We start from the raw sequence: 15,609 nt of genomic DNA, 5'->3' as shown, positions 1-15,609 counted from the left end.
GATATATCAAACTTGCTATCAAACTTATTACCTGTCACTATAAGAATTTTCCTGCTGTCATTAGTGGTGTTCCCTTCCAGTAGTTGCAGTTTGCTGGTAGGTGATCCCTTGCTTCATCTTTGTCTGCCTGTGAACTGGCTTCCTAAATATCCAGCTCAACCTGATGATGTTATGGCTCTTGTGGCAAGTACTGCCATATGTACCCATGGCCATTTGGGTATGGTCATGGGAATGTGACTATGTGATGGATGCAACATTTAGCCTGGACCTACAGATGAGAGTGGGTCCAGTGGGTCCAGTGGGTGTTTAGAGTGTCTTCCTTTTTTTTTTTTTTTTTTTTTTTTTTTTTTTTTTTTTTTTTTTGTGGAGGGGATGCTGTTTATTATGCTGTTTATTTCTGCTCAGCAAAGCTCTTCAAGTAAGCCCTATATGGTAATGCAAAGTATCCAAGCCATTGCAGCTGTCAGGAGCTCCCTTGAAAAGCTGGTCTCTAAAAATGACCAGTTTATATAATTTTAGTTGGCTTCTCTCCCTGGATGGATTCATGATACCCAGAGGTAGTTCCCTTAACTGCTCTGCTCTTGTAACACTCTTCTGTCCTGGGTTGTGATGCCCAGCCTGGTTCCCTGCTCTTTATGTGACATTAGCACAGCTTAAATTTCACACTTCAGGTTCTTGGATACAAATCCATCCATCCTGGATGTATTTGTCTAGAGCCTTAATCATTTTCAGAGAATTCAGTCTTCTGTGGAGTTATACATGGTTTTTTGGAGTGTTAGCATTGGTGCCAAACTACCTGGACAGAGCACTTTGTAACAGATTTGGTAACAAGTGTGTGCTTCAGCTGATGTTAGTGTTCCCATGTCATGTTGTGCTATCCTGAGCCACCCAACAGAATCCCAAAGGACAGATAAGAACAAAGCATAAACTGCTCTTCGTCTTATAGAATATTTTAGAATATTTTAATTTCTTTTTGTGACCAAGTTGGAGCCAACCTCTTTGAGATCAGATGAATTACAGTTGTTGACAGAAAATTTACCAAATGTCAAGAGAATACTCCAGTATCTGAAAATACTTAAATACTTTACCTGTCTTTTACATATGTTTATGTAAGCTTTATGCTTTCATTAAACTAAGCTGAATGTCACTGTAATAACTCTTAGGGTCTGTCCTTCTCTCTGTCCCCCTTTTTTTGTACAAACCAATTCAGTAGTGGAAGTCAAGTGCTAGTTTGTACTCAGCTTGAATCTTCTAGGTACAGTGTAGCTTTTGTATATAATTGTGTCACTCTCTGAATAGCCAGTTGATTTTATAATAATTGTCTTTAGTTGAAGATTAAATCTAATAAAATTTTGATTTTTTTTCTTATCCTGAATAGTTCAATTACTAGAAGACTAAACATTCCAAGAAATTTTCCATCTGTACATAATATGCATACTGTACAAAAAATACTTCAAGAAAGTAATATGTAATAAAATTTTGAAACAAATACTTTAAATATAATTTTTTGGAAAAGTGTTTTAAGCATTTTTGTCAAGTTTTGTGTGAAGTCCCTGTTAGTACCAGAGGTAACAGAACTCCCTCTGAACTTGGGAAGTAGGTTGTGTGTAGTGTAGCTGTTGACACAGTGGTGCCAAAAAGATGGCATACATTGTGATACCTTCTTGCTGCTTGTGTATATTCCCATAATTAGTTTTTAGCTGTTTTGCAAATGTGGAAGGGAAGGATTAAGTAGTCTTTGGAAGACAAAGGATGCCTTGATCTAAAAAGAATTTGTATAGAAAGAAACATGAAAAATTCTAATGTACTTAAAATAGTTTTTAGGAATAGTCAATGGGAACATTGAAATATCCTTATTTTAAGTGTCTTTTATATGCCACTGGTTACTTGTGAAATACAGCCTTGACTGTGAAGAAAAATTATTTGAGTTAACACTGATGTGGAGAACGAGTACTTGCCTATCATCCCAACTTTTGGAACAGGCTTGTGTTTTAGAGCAAGGGGAGAGTTTAGGCAAAGGGGAATTATGATCATCTAGTCTGCAGTCTTACATGTTAGTCAGTTATTTATGGGTCAAGCCCAGAAGTTTGGTTTTAGTGATATGTACATTTTTGTGAAGGATTTATATGATTAAATGGAAAATCTAAAATGCAATGTTTTATCAGTTGTGAGTCTAGAAGAAATATTAAGAATTTCGAGCAGTACTTAATGAAAGGAGAAAGATGGCATAGGAAACAGGGAGGAATAAAAATCTTCTGTGTTGTGTTATGAACAAGTTGCTTAATTTGGCACATATTTGTATTGTCTACTGAATAGTTAAACAGAGAGTTCTCTACATTGCTTTATTCTAGTTGCCCTGGCTGTAACAGGACAATGGGCTTCCTTACTGACAGATAACATTTGTATCTAAATTTCCTTTGAAAGAGAACTACCTTCTAAATATGTTGTGCGTTTTCTTTTACCACCTTTATTTTGAAATAATTCCTACTTCTGTTTCTTTCAATATCTTCTGGTTAACTAGCCAAAAGGGACAATGTGTTAAATCCATCCAGCAAATAGTGGAAAAGCAGCTATTCTAGAATGCCTTCTGAAGTAAAGACAAGCCAGGATCTAAACAGACATTGTGGTATTGATGAATGACAAAAACTTACACATTGACAGGTCCAGAATGGGACTTTATTTCTATTACTGTTAACAGTGGTAGTTTGCTGCCTTGATCTCTGAAGGCATTGTCTCTTATGTTGTGATGTATTTTTAGATTGCATGTTTTTATAATTTATTTCTGTGCCACACTTCATGTGTTTCCCCAATTCCCCTCCTCTCCCAAAAAAAAGCTCTGGGACAAAAGATACTACTTAAGTTGTTGTATGATTAATCATATAGCAAGATCTGCAGCTAAACAGCCCAATATTTGCTTTTCAGTGTCTTAACTAAACTAAAACTGTCTGGATGACAATTTTATTTGTGTTGCTTGTGAGCCTAGGGCTGAATTTTTAGGAGAGGCTTTTGGCTAAAATCCTGAAGTATAGTAGTGAACAAGATGAAGAAAAAACATTTTGTAAAAACAAATCAATAATTTTCTTTCAACTTTTGATGAGAAAATCTGAAACTGTCATCTCTTAGAAGGGGGACTTGAAATTAGTTGTGACTTTGTGTAAGCGTGGTTGAAGAAGGAGTTGAGTATTTGTAGTATGAGATGGGTGTGGTTTTTAATACTTCATTAATCAGTACTCATTAAGGCCCAAAAACTAATTTAGAGACTGAAAGCTGTACTTGGCAAAAAAATAGAGCTATAATTTTGTGTAGTTTCCTCCTCAGAAGATTCTGTCAGCAGTGAATACACAACACCCTTAGCTCCTGGATACAAGATAAACTTTTTGATTGTACCAGGAGAAAGGTTAGGAGGTATCAGCTGCAGAATGGGGAAGAGTGTTCCCTAAAATTACTTCTCTTAGCAGCTGTTATTGCTGTGATGGTGTAGGTATTGGTAAAAATAGTTGACTTGCTTCTACTCATCCTGAGGACTCTCAAGATGTAAACCTGTTACAAGTGTAAATGGTGATGATTTCAACTCTGAACTTTGGAGATGTTAACTGCTTAAGAAAATAAAACTTTTTAGGGAGCTTTCAAAACATAAAGCTAAGATTTTATTATATATTAATTATTCATAAATTTATCGCTGATAAACATATATATTGCAATATATTTAGGCAAAAAATTACATTAGCTAGCTTCATGGAAATATTGTATAGGTATACTTTAAGGCTCTATAGGACATGTCAAATAGTAAATGCAAAATGCCCCTGTCCCCAAATTTTATTCATATAGAAGTTCTGTACAGCAAGGGTTGGTCTAGGGTCAGGCAGTGCAGGAAAAGAGGCTTTCTGCATCCACTGGTAGATATGTGTTTGACATTGCCTAACAACTTACCTGATTGATTTCTGAGTTTCATGGACCTTCTCTGAGTAACAGCTGTTCATTCATAGGAATTCTGTGTTGAATGGGAGGCATGTACCTCACCTGAGCAAGGGGCAAAGGGGCTTAAGCCCTAACTTGCCAGGGTAATTCTGGACTCCTGAAGGGTTTGTGATCATGAATTTACCAGAATACAGATAAGAACCTGTGTGTGCTGGTCAGCAGCAGGCTCAGCAGGAGTCAGCAATGCACCCTGGCAGCCCAGAGGACAAACCCCTTCCTGGGGTGCATCAAACTCAGCATCCCCAGCTGGTGACAGAGGTGACTGCCCTGCTGGACAGCCTTGGTGCAGCCTCTCCTTGAGCTCTGTGTGCTGCTCTGGGGCCACAGCTGAAGAATGAGGGTGAAGGATGAGAATGTGTCCAGAGGGGGGGCAACAAAGGTGGTAAAAGGGCTGCAGGCAATGTCCTGTTTGAAGGGACTGAGGACTTTGGGCTGGTTTCATTTGGAGAAAAGGAGGCTGAGGGGTGACCTCACAGCTCTCTACAGCTTCCTGAGGAGGGAGCATGGAGAGGGAGATGCTGAGCTCCTCCCCCTGGTATTTGGGGATGGGACATGTGGGAATGGTTCAGAGCTGTACCACGGGAGGCTTGGACTGGACATTAGGATGCATTTCCTTACTGGGAGGGTGGTCAAACACTGGAACAGGCTTCCTGCAGGAGGTTGATGCGCCAAGCCTGTCAGTGTGTAAGAGGCATTAATAAAATATGTTGACTTCTAGTCAGCCCTGAATTGGTCAGGCAGTTGGACTATATGGTCATTGTATGTAGCCCAGAAGTGCTTGCCTGTCTCTAGCAGACTTAGATTCACTTATTTCTCTCCTGAGAATACACTGCACTTGTAGTTCGCAACATCTAAGATGATGATGAAAATACCAGGCTATAAGCAACTTGAAGTGAAGATGTGTTGTTTTTTCTTCATTAAAACTTGATAGTAAAAAATATCAGAATATGAGATTTTAGAAAAGTGAAAAGATGAAGCATCCCCGAAACCTGAGTATTAGAATACTTAGTGTCAAGTATGCTTGACAATATCATATTCTATGATATTCTAACATATCAAATATTGCTTCTTTACTTTACAGTAAACAATTGTTTTCTTTATTCTAATCTTGATTGCTAGTTCTGGCACCAGCCCTCTAGCCTGACCCTTCTGTTGGTTGTGTTGAACTAAGTTTTTGCAGAACACCTGAAGCTACTGGGAAATTGCAACACTTTGTTAGCTTTGTATTGAATATACACCAATTTACTCAGTTGAGAACCTTTAATCTAAACTTTGGCACCTTCTTTCCTGCTGAATTGCTGCAAGCAGGAGGTGGTTCCCGGAGGCTGTCCTGCAGAGTTGTGATTTGTGTTAGGTGGAGTGCCCAGGCATTTGTTAGAAGCTCTGGACTGACTTGCACAAGTTTTTAAACCAGTGAGACATCTACATTAGACCTTCCTGTGTAGGAGGCTGGTTTTGCCAATGAAAAATTTAATAACTTAGTAAATACAAAGTAGTTTGATGTGAAAGGGGCAACAGTGGGCCAGTCTTATGAGAACTGAGCTCTTAAAACTCTTAAGCACTAAAATATTTCAGAAGAAATTGCCTTACTGTGGCATTGTCAATATTTAATTCCAAGTTTGTATTCTTCACAGTAATACTGGTTGCATATCAATTTAAGTATTTACCTTCACTCTGTTTCTACTTGTACCTTGAATAGTGAAACAGTTTGCAGTAGCTTCATGTGAGGGAGAGGTGGTTTTAAGCTATCTTTTATTATCAAGGACATGGTGACCCAAATGTCTCCTTTGAACAGACTAATTGTGACATAATCCTGTGAGTGATTATAAAGGCAAATGCCAAGTCCTGTGGCACACTGCTGATTAGGGGAGGGAGACTTGACTTGCGATGGAACATTACTATTTTGAGTTACAGATGTGTCTGGAATTTTGATGTTTCAGTGGTTAATTCTACATTCTTTGTTGTTGTTAGGAGCTGAAACTGCCATTTACTTTTTTAAGTGGGCATATTCATGAGCTTCGGATTCACGTGCCATGGACGAAACTGGGATCAGAACCAGTTGTCATCACTATCAACACAATGGAATGCATCTTGAAGTTAAAGGATGGGGCTCAGGTAAGAAATGTCATGAATGCTTTTCCAATATTGTGTGGTTCATGAGAATAAGACTTTCTGTAGGCCACTTTCTTGAAACTCTTCTGCAGAATCTGGCACGTGAAGTTGTGATCCCTTTTATTTTCTGAGAGGCTAATATTTTTCTTCTTGTCATGGCTAATATCTTCCTTCATATTTGTTTTTAACTCTTTATTAGCTGTAGCTGTGTTCTTGCAGATATGAAAGCAAGTTAATAGTGCTCTGTCAGGTTTTTCCTATGACTAGAGAAGAAATGGATTTCAAGAGCAGTATAGCATCCTGTGTTCTTCCAGCTTCTGAGACCCAAGCAGCAGTGCTGGTTGCCTGAGTCAGCTGTATGTGGCACAAATCAGCATGGGGCATTTTTCAAAAGTTCTGTTGCTATTATTGAAGGAATGCTTTGAAGATCCTGGAGTCTAAGTAATTTTTACCTTTAGAAATTATACTACTTGCTTGAGTGTATTTGGAAGACTTCTTGTATGTAAGGGTCTTCAGGGATTTTTTCTTTAGTTGCTCAGAATAATTTGTGCAGTAGGCTGTTTTTACAGGCTCAGGTAAGGTTTCCTTGTGACATAATGAAGCTGAAATATGCAGTGCCTCAATTTTTGTCATATGTCTAACTTAGTTAACCAAAAGTACTTGGTTATGTTAATGTTGAACTTGTGGGTTTTTTTTAATCAGCATGGTACTTTAATTCTAGAGAGGCTTACAAGTTTGTTTGGTTTGTTAGTTTTCTAAAAGCCTTGTTCACATTTTGATTTCAACAGTGCTTCACTTATATTAAGGATCATGCAAACGAAAATTTCAGTTTGTGAAAAAACTCAAGTGTTTGGTAGGGTGCATGATGAGCTGTTAACATTTAATGTCAATAACTAGGTACAAGGCAGCAAGAACATTGGAAAACACTTTGCTGTTGTTTGATATTTCTTGTTATGTCCTTTTACAGTTACATAACTAAGAGGCTTTTTTGCTGGAGTAGAAATCTCTAGTCCTGGCCACCCACAGAGGACATGCTTGAATTCTGTAGTTAGACTTAATCTATGTGCATGTGTGGATGTGCATATATGCACACCACCAGCCAAATATTAAGTACTTTTCCAATGTTAAGGTAAGCTTTTGAGACCAGATGTTCCATGAGAAATGTGGTTTTGGGAGCAGCAAATTGCAACTAATTATGAATTGCAGAAAAAGACTTGTAGCCCATGACTTTGTGCAACCCAGAACTAATATTTGATATTGGACCTTGCAGATGGCTACTGCTGAAATGATCAGATTTCCTGCTTGCATGGTATTTGAAACTTAAATTTTGCAGTGCATACATCAAAAGGTCAAGTGTCATGAATGTAAAGCACTCCCAAAACAAGTATTTGTTACAGATGTTTAAGATTCAGAGGCAAGAAAAGAGTTTTGAAAATTGCAACTGACATTTGAACAAATTATTCATTGGTATGTATGCTCAGGAGGGTAAAATTTGGGTCTGTGCCATAGAAGGATTATCTTTGATGAACAAGAATGTAGATGAAAACACTTTAATGCTGTTTTCTGAGGATATGGTTTAAAAGGTTGACAAGTTGAATTTCATTTTTTGAATTACTATTTGAAAATGTTCAAAGTATGACAGTGTACTTGGCTAAAAACAATTGTCATAAATTTTTTTGTAATCAGTGAATAAAAATATGAATGAAATTAAATATTTCTGTGGAAAATGGTAGTAAAATGAACTTTCAGTGAGTTTAGCTCCAGTTGGAACTGTTCTGCCAGGAACTTCATGTCAGCGAAGAGCTTAATTAGCAAGAAAGCTTAGTTTAGTTCTCAAATTGATTGGCTTGACCCTGTATTTCCTTCCTCAGGTGAGACCTCTAATGAGCACAGGGATAATTTCACCTGAGCAAAAAATAAAGTTCTTGACCTCAGCTGAGTGAGATGTGTTTTCTTTGGAAAGGTGCTATTTCAAATGTTTCTGTTGAAAATATATGAAGGCTAAAATACGTGGCATTGTTTGAAGCTATTATCCAGTGACCCTATAGATTTTGTAAAAAGAAAGAGGGTTTTGCTTACATCTTTGAAGAGTATCAGTTCCCTGGGGTGCTTTTGTATATATTTGTTTCACTGTGATGCTGTGTCATTGTTAGTTCAGCTTCACTATTAGTTTAGTTAGGTGTTTTTGTTGTTCATGCTTATTGCAGCATCTCCTCAGCTAAGTTTGGGTTAGACAGTAATGGCTCAACTTCTAGTTTTAAGCAAAAATTGTTTTTCTAAGCAGAACTGTTGTATAAGTGATAAGGTCATTTAATGATGTACAAAATCCAGAATTCTGTAGAATTAGGGGTATTTACATTTTGAAGGTCTTTGCTTTTCCCCTTTTTCTGTGCTTTGTTTCCTTATTCTTCTTTTCTGCATCTGGTACTACTACTTCTAATACCCAAGTGTTAAATGTGGATACTTTACAAGAAAAATAAACTGAAGTGCATCAACTTTACAGTGAGTAAAGGGGTGTTCTATTGAACATGCTTTGTATGTGTGCTTTTGGTGATGACTTTGGTTAGTGTCAGTACTTGAAATAGAATTTGGCTGTGAGGTGTTTCACATTGCTTTTTGATGTCTGTCAGCCTAATGCAATTCTGCCTGCTTTTTGTTTTTTTTTTTTTTTTTGCTCCTGAACTAATCTTCTGCAGCACTGAGTTTTAAATATGAACATTTATAATGTTCTCAAATATGTTCGTATGATTTTTAAATCTGCTTTTGAACCCTTTAATGTGATTCTGAAGTTTGCTTGACTTGTATTTAAGTTGTAGTAATTGACCGTCCTGACTCTGTTCTCCATGAGTATTATATTTTGTTTTAGAAAGTGGTTAAACTTCCAGTATTTTATGTTCTTTTCATTACCTATCTCTATATATTAAATCTCTGGGCTTCATATAGAATTGAAACCAATTTTAAAATCTGTGTTGATAGCTGGTTTTCCTATGAGAGATTTTCTCCCTTTGTCCTGTTGGTCTGTTCTTAACTTTTTTCTCTTCTACATATTCTTTTTTTTTCCAATAAAATTGAAATTCTTTGCTCCTTTCTCTTACCCTCTCAGTGCTAAGATATCTCCATGCCCAAGCCAGAGGCTTTAAATTCAGGTAGTACAAATTGGGAAGGACAAGCCTGTCAGCTCATGTCTGTTTTCTTCACCTTCCTGCCATTAGAACTAACCACGAGATTATTCTTCATGTTCCACCTTGAATTCTGTGGGGTTTTTTTGTCTTGGAACCGATGCAAGCGAGGAGATCAAGGAGAAATGTGTTATTTGTATTACTGCTTCACATTTGAGAACTTGCCTTTAAGCAGAACACAGTGCACCAGAAATATGCTGATGTGTATGAACGCTCCCTGTACTCCAAGGGTAATTAATTATGGAACTGGGGAAGTCTGTTAGGTTGAAGCACTTAGAGGCACACAGGGAAACCAAGCAGTTTGGATCAGCATACAGACAAGTGAGCACTGCTCCTTTCATAAGGCATTACAAAGAAAGTTGTGAAGGAATAGGATAACTTTGTGGAGGCAGTGGAGAACAGCCCACAAGCATGACTGTCAGAATACCAGACACATTATTACCTGACAGCTGCTAGAGACTGCCACCAAAGAATGCTGGAAGCAGAAATTGGTCTTGACTGGGAAATGACCAAGAGATGGGAGATAAGGTGCCTTGACAGATTATGAAAGGCTTTGAAGGTGAAGACAGAAGGCTTGTGTTTGATGAGGGCATAGTTATATGAAGTCTGCTTAGGTGGTAAAGCTTGTTCTAGATCTGAAGCAGTGCTCTAGTGGCTTTTTCTCACCTGGGTTGTAGTAGTTCGGTTGAATGTGGCTCTATGGGCAAGCAGTGCTGTGTTTTTCCAATTGAGTCTACAAGTCTGGTGTTGTGTGACAGCAGAAATATGGTCAGACTTGAAGTCAAGAAGACTTAACTAAAAGTCTTTAGTGGCTCACCTTTATGCTTTTTATTTGCTCATGAGGAAGCTCAAGGTCTTTATTTTTTAAATGAATTTAATTTGGTGCTTCCTTTCATAGTAGTATATTTAGTTCAGTAAATCTGATACTGAGTTTTAGCAAGATTTAAGGTGAAGATTATATCAAGAATTGCTCTATAGGAAGCAAACTATGTTATCAGCTAGTGTTGAATCATATCAAGTTAATGATGAATATGAAATGTTAATTAAGCAGCCAGTTCATGATGCTTTTATTTGTGTTTTCATAGAGTAATAGCAGAAAAAGAGGATTTTGTTTCTGTGTGCATGCATACAAATTAGCGTATATATGAATAACAAGAAAAAATTTTCATATTATTTTGAATTAAAACAAATTGCTTTGTGCAAATCAGACTGTAATTTAGTGTTTTCCAAAGGTTTAGGAAGGTTTGGCAGAGTCTTTTGTTGGTTTTTGTGCATTTTCTGTCAAGAGCTCCTGTCTGAAGAGTTTTTATGTTTTCTATAAATTGCTATATGTAAACAAAAGTGTTTTAGGTAGGAGGTTTTCTTTCAAGGATATTATCCATTTAAGGGATGAATGTCACAAATGTCTTGGAATAAAACTTACTCTTTGAATAGAGGAAGTACTAAAGGGAGGCTAAAAAAGGTGCTAAAAAGGCTTTGCAGCATTTGGTTCAGACACTTTGTTGTCCTTCTCCAGTGATTTCAAATGAGAGGCTGAGGAGGAGATGAGCAGCTTTGCTTAAAGCTGGATAGTCACATGTACTAGCTGGGTATGCAAGAGTGACCATGTAATTTACCTATTTTTGTTCCTGCTAACCACTTTACTAGACTGTAAAAGTAAAGCATCTGATGCTTGAGATTGCAGTAATTATGCTTATGTAAGAAAAAATTGCCTTTGTGAATTTGTTCAAAGACTCCTGCAGGCGTATTTCTTAACACTTTAACTGCAGGAGTCCTGCCACTGCCCTTGTGTTGCCTCAGTCTGAATACCTGTCTTGTTTACCTGAATGCCTATTATTGTTTTCCTAATTCTGGACAGTTTTCATGTGAATTTGCCAGTATATTTCTGTTTGAGTCCTTTTCAGGGCTAAATAATGGTGATCTCAGATGTCTGAAACTGATTACTGTGAAAGGTATGAGAGATCCTGCTTGATTCCTTCTGTGCTTATTCCTGGCTCCTAGGACATCTTTCAGTGTTGGTGTGCTGCCTACAGGCAAAGGTAGTGTGGCACCTCTGACCTAGTCCTATTGCTTACTCTGGGGGAATGAACCTTGCTTTTTGGTGTTAGTCTTGCTTTTAGATGTTTCTGGCAAAGAACAAGACTTGCAAACACTTCTGCTTTCTGGCTTGTGCAACCCTGGATGACATCTTCAACAGCTGTGCTGTGCCTAACTCCTGAGAACACCCCCAGGGACAGAAAGAGCAATTGTAAATATAGTTGGGAATGTATTCTTGCAAAGAGCTCTGATTTTAAATGCAGTTCTTGTCAAGAAAATCTTTTGATGTTGTCAAAACAGTTAACAGTTTTGATCTTAAAGACCCTTTCCAACCTAAATGATTCTATGGTTCTAAAATCAGGTTGGTCAGTAGGTATTAAGACCGTATAACATCAGTGTTTTTCAATAGCTTTTTTTATTCAGATGAGTGCACTTTGTATGTTGTGAAGAGATAGCCAGGTGAGGATATGGCCCTGTGTTGGTATAGGTGTTACAACTTAAGGAAGCTGCCAGGAGCTGTGTGTAGTTATAGTTTTCCTTCAGTTCTGTAGCAGCAGTTTTACCAATCATATCAGGATAAGATAATGAAAAGTAAACCTTAAAAATACCTTGCCCCATCACTCCCATCTGGAGCTAGAGTAAAGCCACTCCCTGGCTTTACTCTATTCCTGATCCTCTCCCTCCTCTTGCCAGTGGCACACAGGGCAGTGAATGGGGTTGTGGTTAGTTTGTCACAGTGCTGCCACTTGCTCCTTAGTGCAAGGACTTCTCCCTGTCCCCCAGAGAGGGGTCCCTCCCACAAGGGACAGTTCTCCACAAACCTCTCCAGTGTGAGCCCTTCCCATGGGCTGCAGTTCTTCATGAACTTGCCTAAGCTATCTCTTTCTAAACTGATGATTTTCTTTGGTTTGCAAAAAATGATTGAAAGACAGCCCTCACAATAAATAAAGCTGCAGGTTCCCTAGCTGCCTTGCTCTAATTCATAGTGCTTCAATCATTTTGTGTACTCATACAGTTGGTTTGTTTTAGGCATATGGACTGGGCATCTTGTCATCTATCCCAAGTTCACTTTTTGCTTTTCTAAAATTTAGGTATTTAGAATTAATAATTGTTTGGGGATTTTTATTACTATTTGGGTATATTGGCTTAGACTGGCTCTTTGCCTTTTTAAGATGTCAGTTATGTGTAGGGAAACACACCCTTGCCAAAAAGGAAATAACACTTTTCAGGTTTTTAACAACTTACTGTCCTCCAAAAAAACCAGTTTAATTGTCCTTTAAATTCAAGAAGGACAGAAATATATTTACTTACATGTAAATGTGGATTACATACATTAATGTCTCAATACTTCATACACAGTGTATATGAACTTTCTTGTAACTTCCAAACCAATGCCCCAGGTTAGGGGTCTGATGTCTTTTTTAAGTGCTCGTGTGGTGCTGGTGCTGTACCTCAATTTATGACCTTTCTATAAGCTTCAGAGACTGCAGCTTCAATTTTCCTCCTTCAGCTGATAAAGTTTGAGGCAGCCAGATGGAAATTTCCGTGTCCTGCAATCAAGAGAGCTCCTCTGGAGTCCAGTCTGACTTGCTATAGTGTTCCAAGGATATGTAGAAAAGTAGGCACTAAGTAATTTGTATCAGATTTATGATGTTGTTAGCTTAGTACAAGATATTTTTTTGGAGCATGACTTTTGAAGTTTGTTGGTTTTATGTGCAACATCAGCTGGAATTCTGTCCTTCTCAAGTAGCAAGAGTAAAGGATAATGGGTATGGGTGTAATATGTGAAGGGATGCTGAGGCTCCTAAATGGACAGATGGGTTAGGTGAGAAGAGATTAAAGAAATTCGATGGATGTGAAGTCACCCCAGGACAGGAAGGGTAGATTTTTTTGGGGTAGTGCTGGTGATCCTTTAAGCTTTCATGTATTCACAGGTAATTCTAAATAGATTGTTTAATCAGGTGAGGGTAGCACGCTTACATGGAGAATTCTACTTGTTTGCCTTGGAACACCTGAATAGCTGAGAAATGTCTCACTTATTTTGGTGGAGCCTTTTAAGGATGCCATGTTTTGGGAAAAAGGAATCCTAATTTTAGATGTGTTGGAGTAGTTTTCCATGTATGTATATTTTTTTGGGAATCCTGCATAGGGCTGAATTTATTGAATCAGTCACTATTTCAGACCTAGTAGTTCAATGCACTATTATTTTCTCCTATGCTTTGAAGAAAATATTTTCTGAGCCGATAACTAAAACACAATTATTGCATGGGTTTGTTCTAAAATAGATATTGATATGGGGCTTGCTGTTTTGTGGATCACCTTGTATTTCAACAGAAATCAGTGCTTTATGTGACATGTTTTGAATTTGTACTTTTTAAAAGCCTTGTTCTTTTGGGCAGACACTCTTAAATTAATCTGTGATTCTCACTGCTTTATTTTTTATAATTCCCCCCCCCTTTTTTTTTTCTTAGCCCGTTCTTTAATGTGGTTGGGTTTTTTAAAATACTTAAACTGTGGGCACCAACTTCCTAGCTAGGTTCCTTCCTCCTTCTTAGAATTCCAGTTTAACTACAATTGTGCTTTGATTCTTGGCTGTAGAAGTTGATTCCTCTTCTTTCTGGAATCTCTTCACTCGTCCACGTGTTGTCTGTGTGTGCTTGTCTGATCAGTCTCATTCCACTAAATTATATATTGAGTAACTATCAGCTGACCTACTGATCTTTCTGAACTGTAGCTAGTGCTGTATTTTTTCCCAAGAGTTGTGTTTTGGGACTAGAGAGCGTCCAAGATGTGCTGTCTCTATTGCAATGCTGTGTCGATGCACTTGGCAATTTTAACACTGGCAACTCGACACACAAAGTGAAGCAGTAGAGTGGGTTCATTTTCAAAACTGAGTTGTTTGGGAAATAGCATGGTGAGAATTCAAAATCTCAAAATTTAGTTTTAAATTAAAAAATATTTATAGACTTTTTTTTTCAACACCGTCTTTGGTGATGGAAAATATTTATTTTCATTTGCTGAAATTTGAAGTGTTACCAGCTTGTTGCACATGGGCTAGTGCTTCTGAAAAGAAGAGCTAGATAGCAATCTATGAGGCTTTTCCTGGAACTGGAGTGTACTAGATTTAGAGATTTGTTGGCATAGGAGGTGCAAGCTGTGCTTGGGAATGTATTCTGACTGAAGCATTTCCCCATGTCTTAGTTGTGGAGACTTGTATATTGTTGAACATATTGTTATCAAATAGGGCACAAGTAGCAGAAAACCCATTTATCTCTGTCTCCCCTCCCCCTCCTTTTTTATTTTTGCTTCCACTGCATTCTATAAAATTAATTCTAGAATCTGACTGCAACTTGCTACTCCTAAGTCATGCTCCATTAAAAAAAAAAAAGAAAAATTGGAAATCAAATTATGTAAGCCAAGAACTGTTTAACCCCCAGATATGCACGCTTCTCATTATTCATGCACATGAAAACTAATAAACCCCTGCCAAATGCCTGTGTTAAAAAAATAAGTATTATTGGTTTTAACCTAAAGCAGGTGCATCTCTTCTCAGCATGAGGCATCTTGTTTCTGAGGCTCTTCTCTCTATGACTTCTGGCCTGCAATACAATTTCACTCCAGTGGGCTGCCTCTTACACCTTCTCACACTTAAAATCTGTACAGTTCCCACTTTGCTTGTGAAGTAGTTCAAATGCTGACAGTTTCAGCAGTGTTGCCTGTGTGGAGGAGAAGAGCGTTTCAGAGGAAGCCTATGTTCCTCCTTTTACTTGTTTAAAGCTGTAGTTCCTTATTTTCTACTTAGTAGTTCTAGATTCCTTTGCTTGGGGGGATTACTTAACAAGTTAGTGATGTTACTTAACAAGTGAGGAAGCAGCAACCCCACTTACCTGTTGTACTGCACTGCTGTGGGAGCTCCTTCTGGGGCATACATTTGTGTGGGTATATATATGTGTTTGTGCATTTGTGTTTATGCCTATTAAAGATGACTTTCCTTCTGACTTGATTTCATTATTGCTTGATGGTAAGAAGGAACAGTTAGGACAGGAAATATGGATTGCACTCAGTACATAGGTAAACTGTTTTGCGTTGGGTATAATTTCATGTTAATCCAGTTATAGGGCAGTGAGAGCAGGCAGGAGCCATTTTCTGATTGCTTTGTGGGCAGGTACTGTCACACAAACCCAGCGGAATGGTAGTCAGTGCATATTTAACTTGCTTCGCTCAAACAAAATCTTTATTTTTTTCTAGAGTTCTTTAATAGACCATTGTCACATGTTCTGTGATCACTAGAAAGCTGCAGACC

General features: G+C 37.9%; 2 protein-coding genes across 7 annotated transcripts in view; one reads left to right on the top strand and one right to left on the bottom strand.

The window, feature by feature from the left end:
- The window catches only part of LOC134426653 (cytochrome c oxidase subunit 6C), a 475,168-nt gene that overhangs the window by 40,037 nt on the left and 419,522 nt on the right, over positions 1-15,609 (bottom strand). The gene's annotated exons all lie outside the window — the stretch shown is intronic.
- The window catches only part of VPS13B (vacuolar protein sorting 13 homolog B), a 429,375-nt gene that overhangs the window by 2,468 nt on the left and 411,298 nt on the right, over positions 1-15,609 (top strand). For all 6 annotated transcript variants that reach the window (XM_063171820.1, XM_063171844.1, XM_063171830.1 and 3 more), the window contains exon 3: positions 5,950-6,093. In XM_063171820.1, the coding sequence (XP_063027890.1) occupies positions 5,950-6,093 (144 nt within the window). The remainder of the gene's footprint in view (positions 1-5,949; positions 6,094-15,609) is intronic.

This window comes from Melospiza melodia, chromosome 1 (genome assembly GCF_035770615.1).
Source record: "Melospiza melodia melodia isolate bMelMel2 chromosome 1, bMelMel2.pri, whole genome shotgun sequence".
Classification (NCBI taxonomy): Eukaryota; Metazoa; Chordata; class Aves; order Passeriformes; family Passerellidae; genus Melospiza; species Melospiza melodia.
The sequence above is the reverse complement of the archived record's forward strand: the minus strand, read 5'-3'. Positions and strand labels throughout refer to the sequence as shown.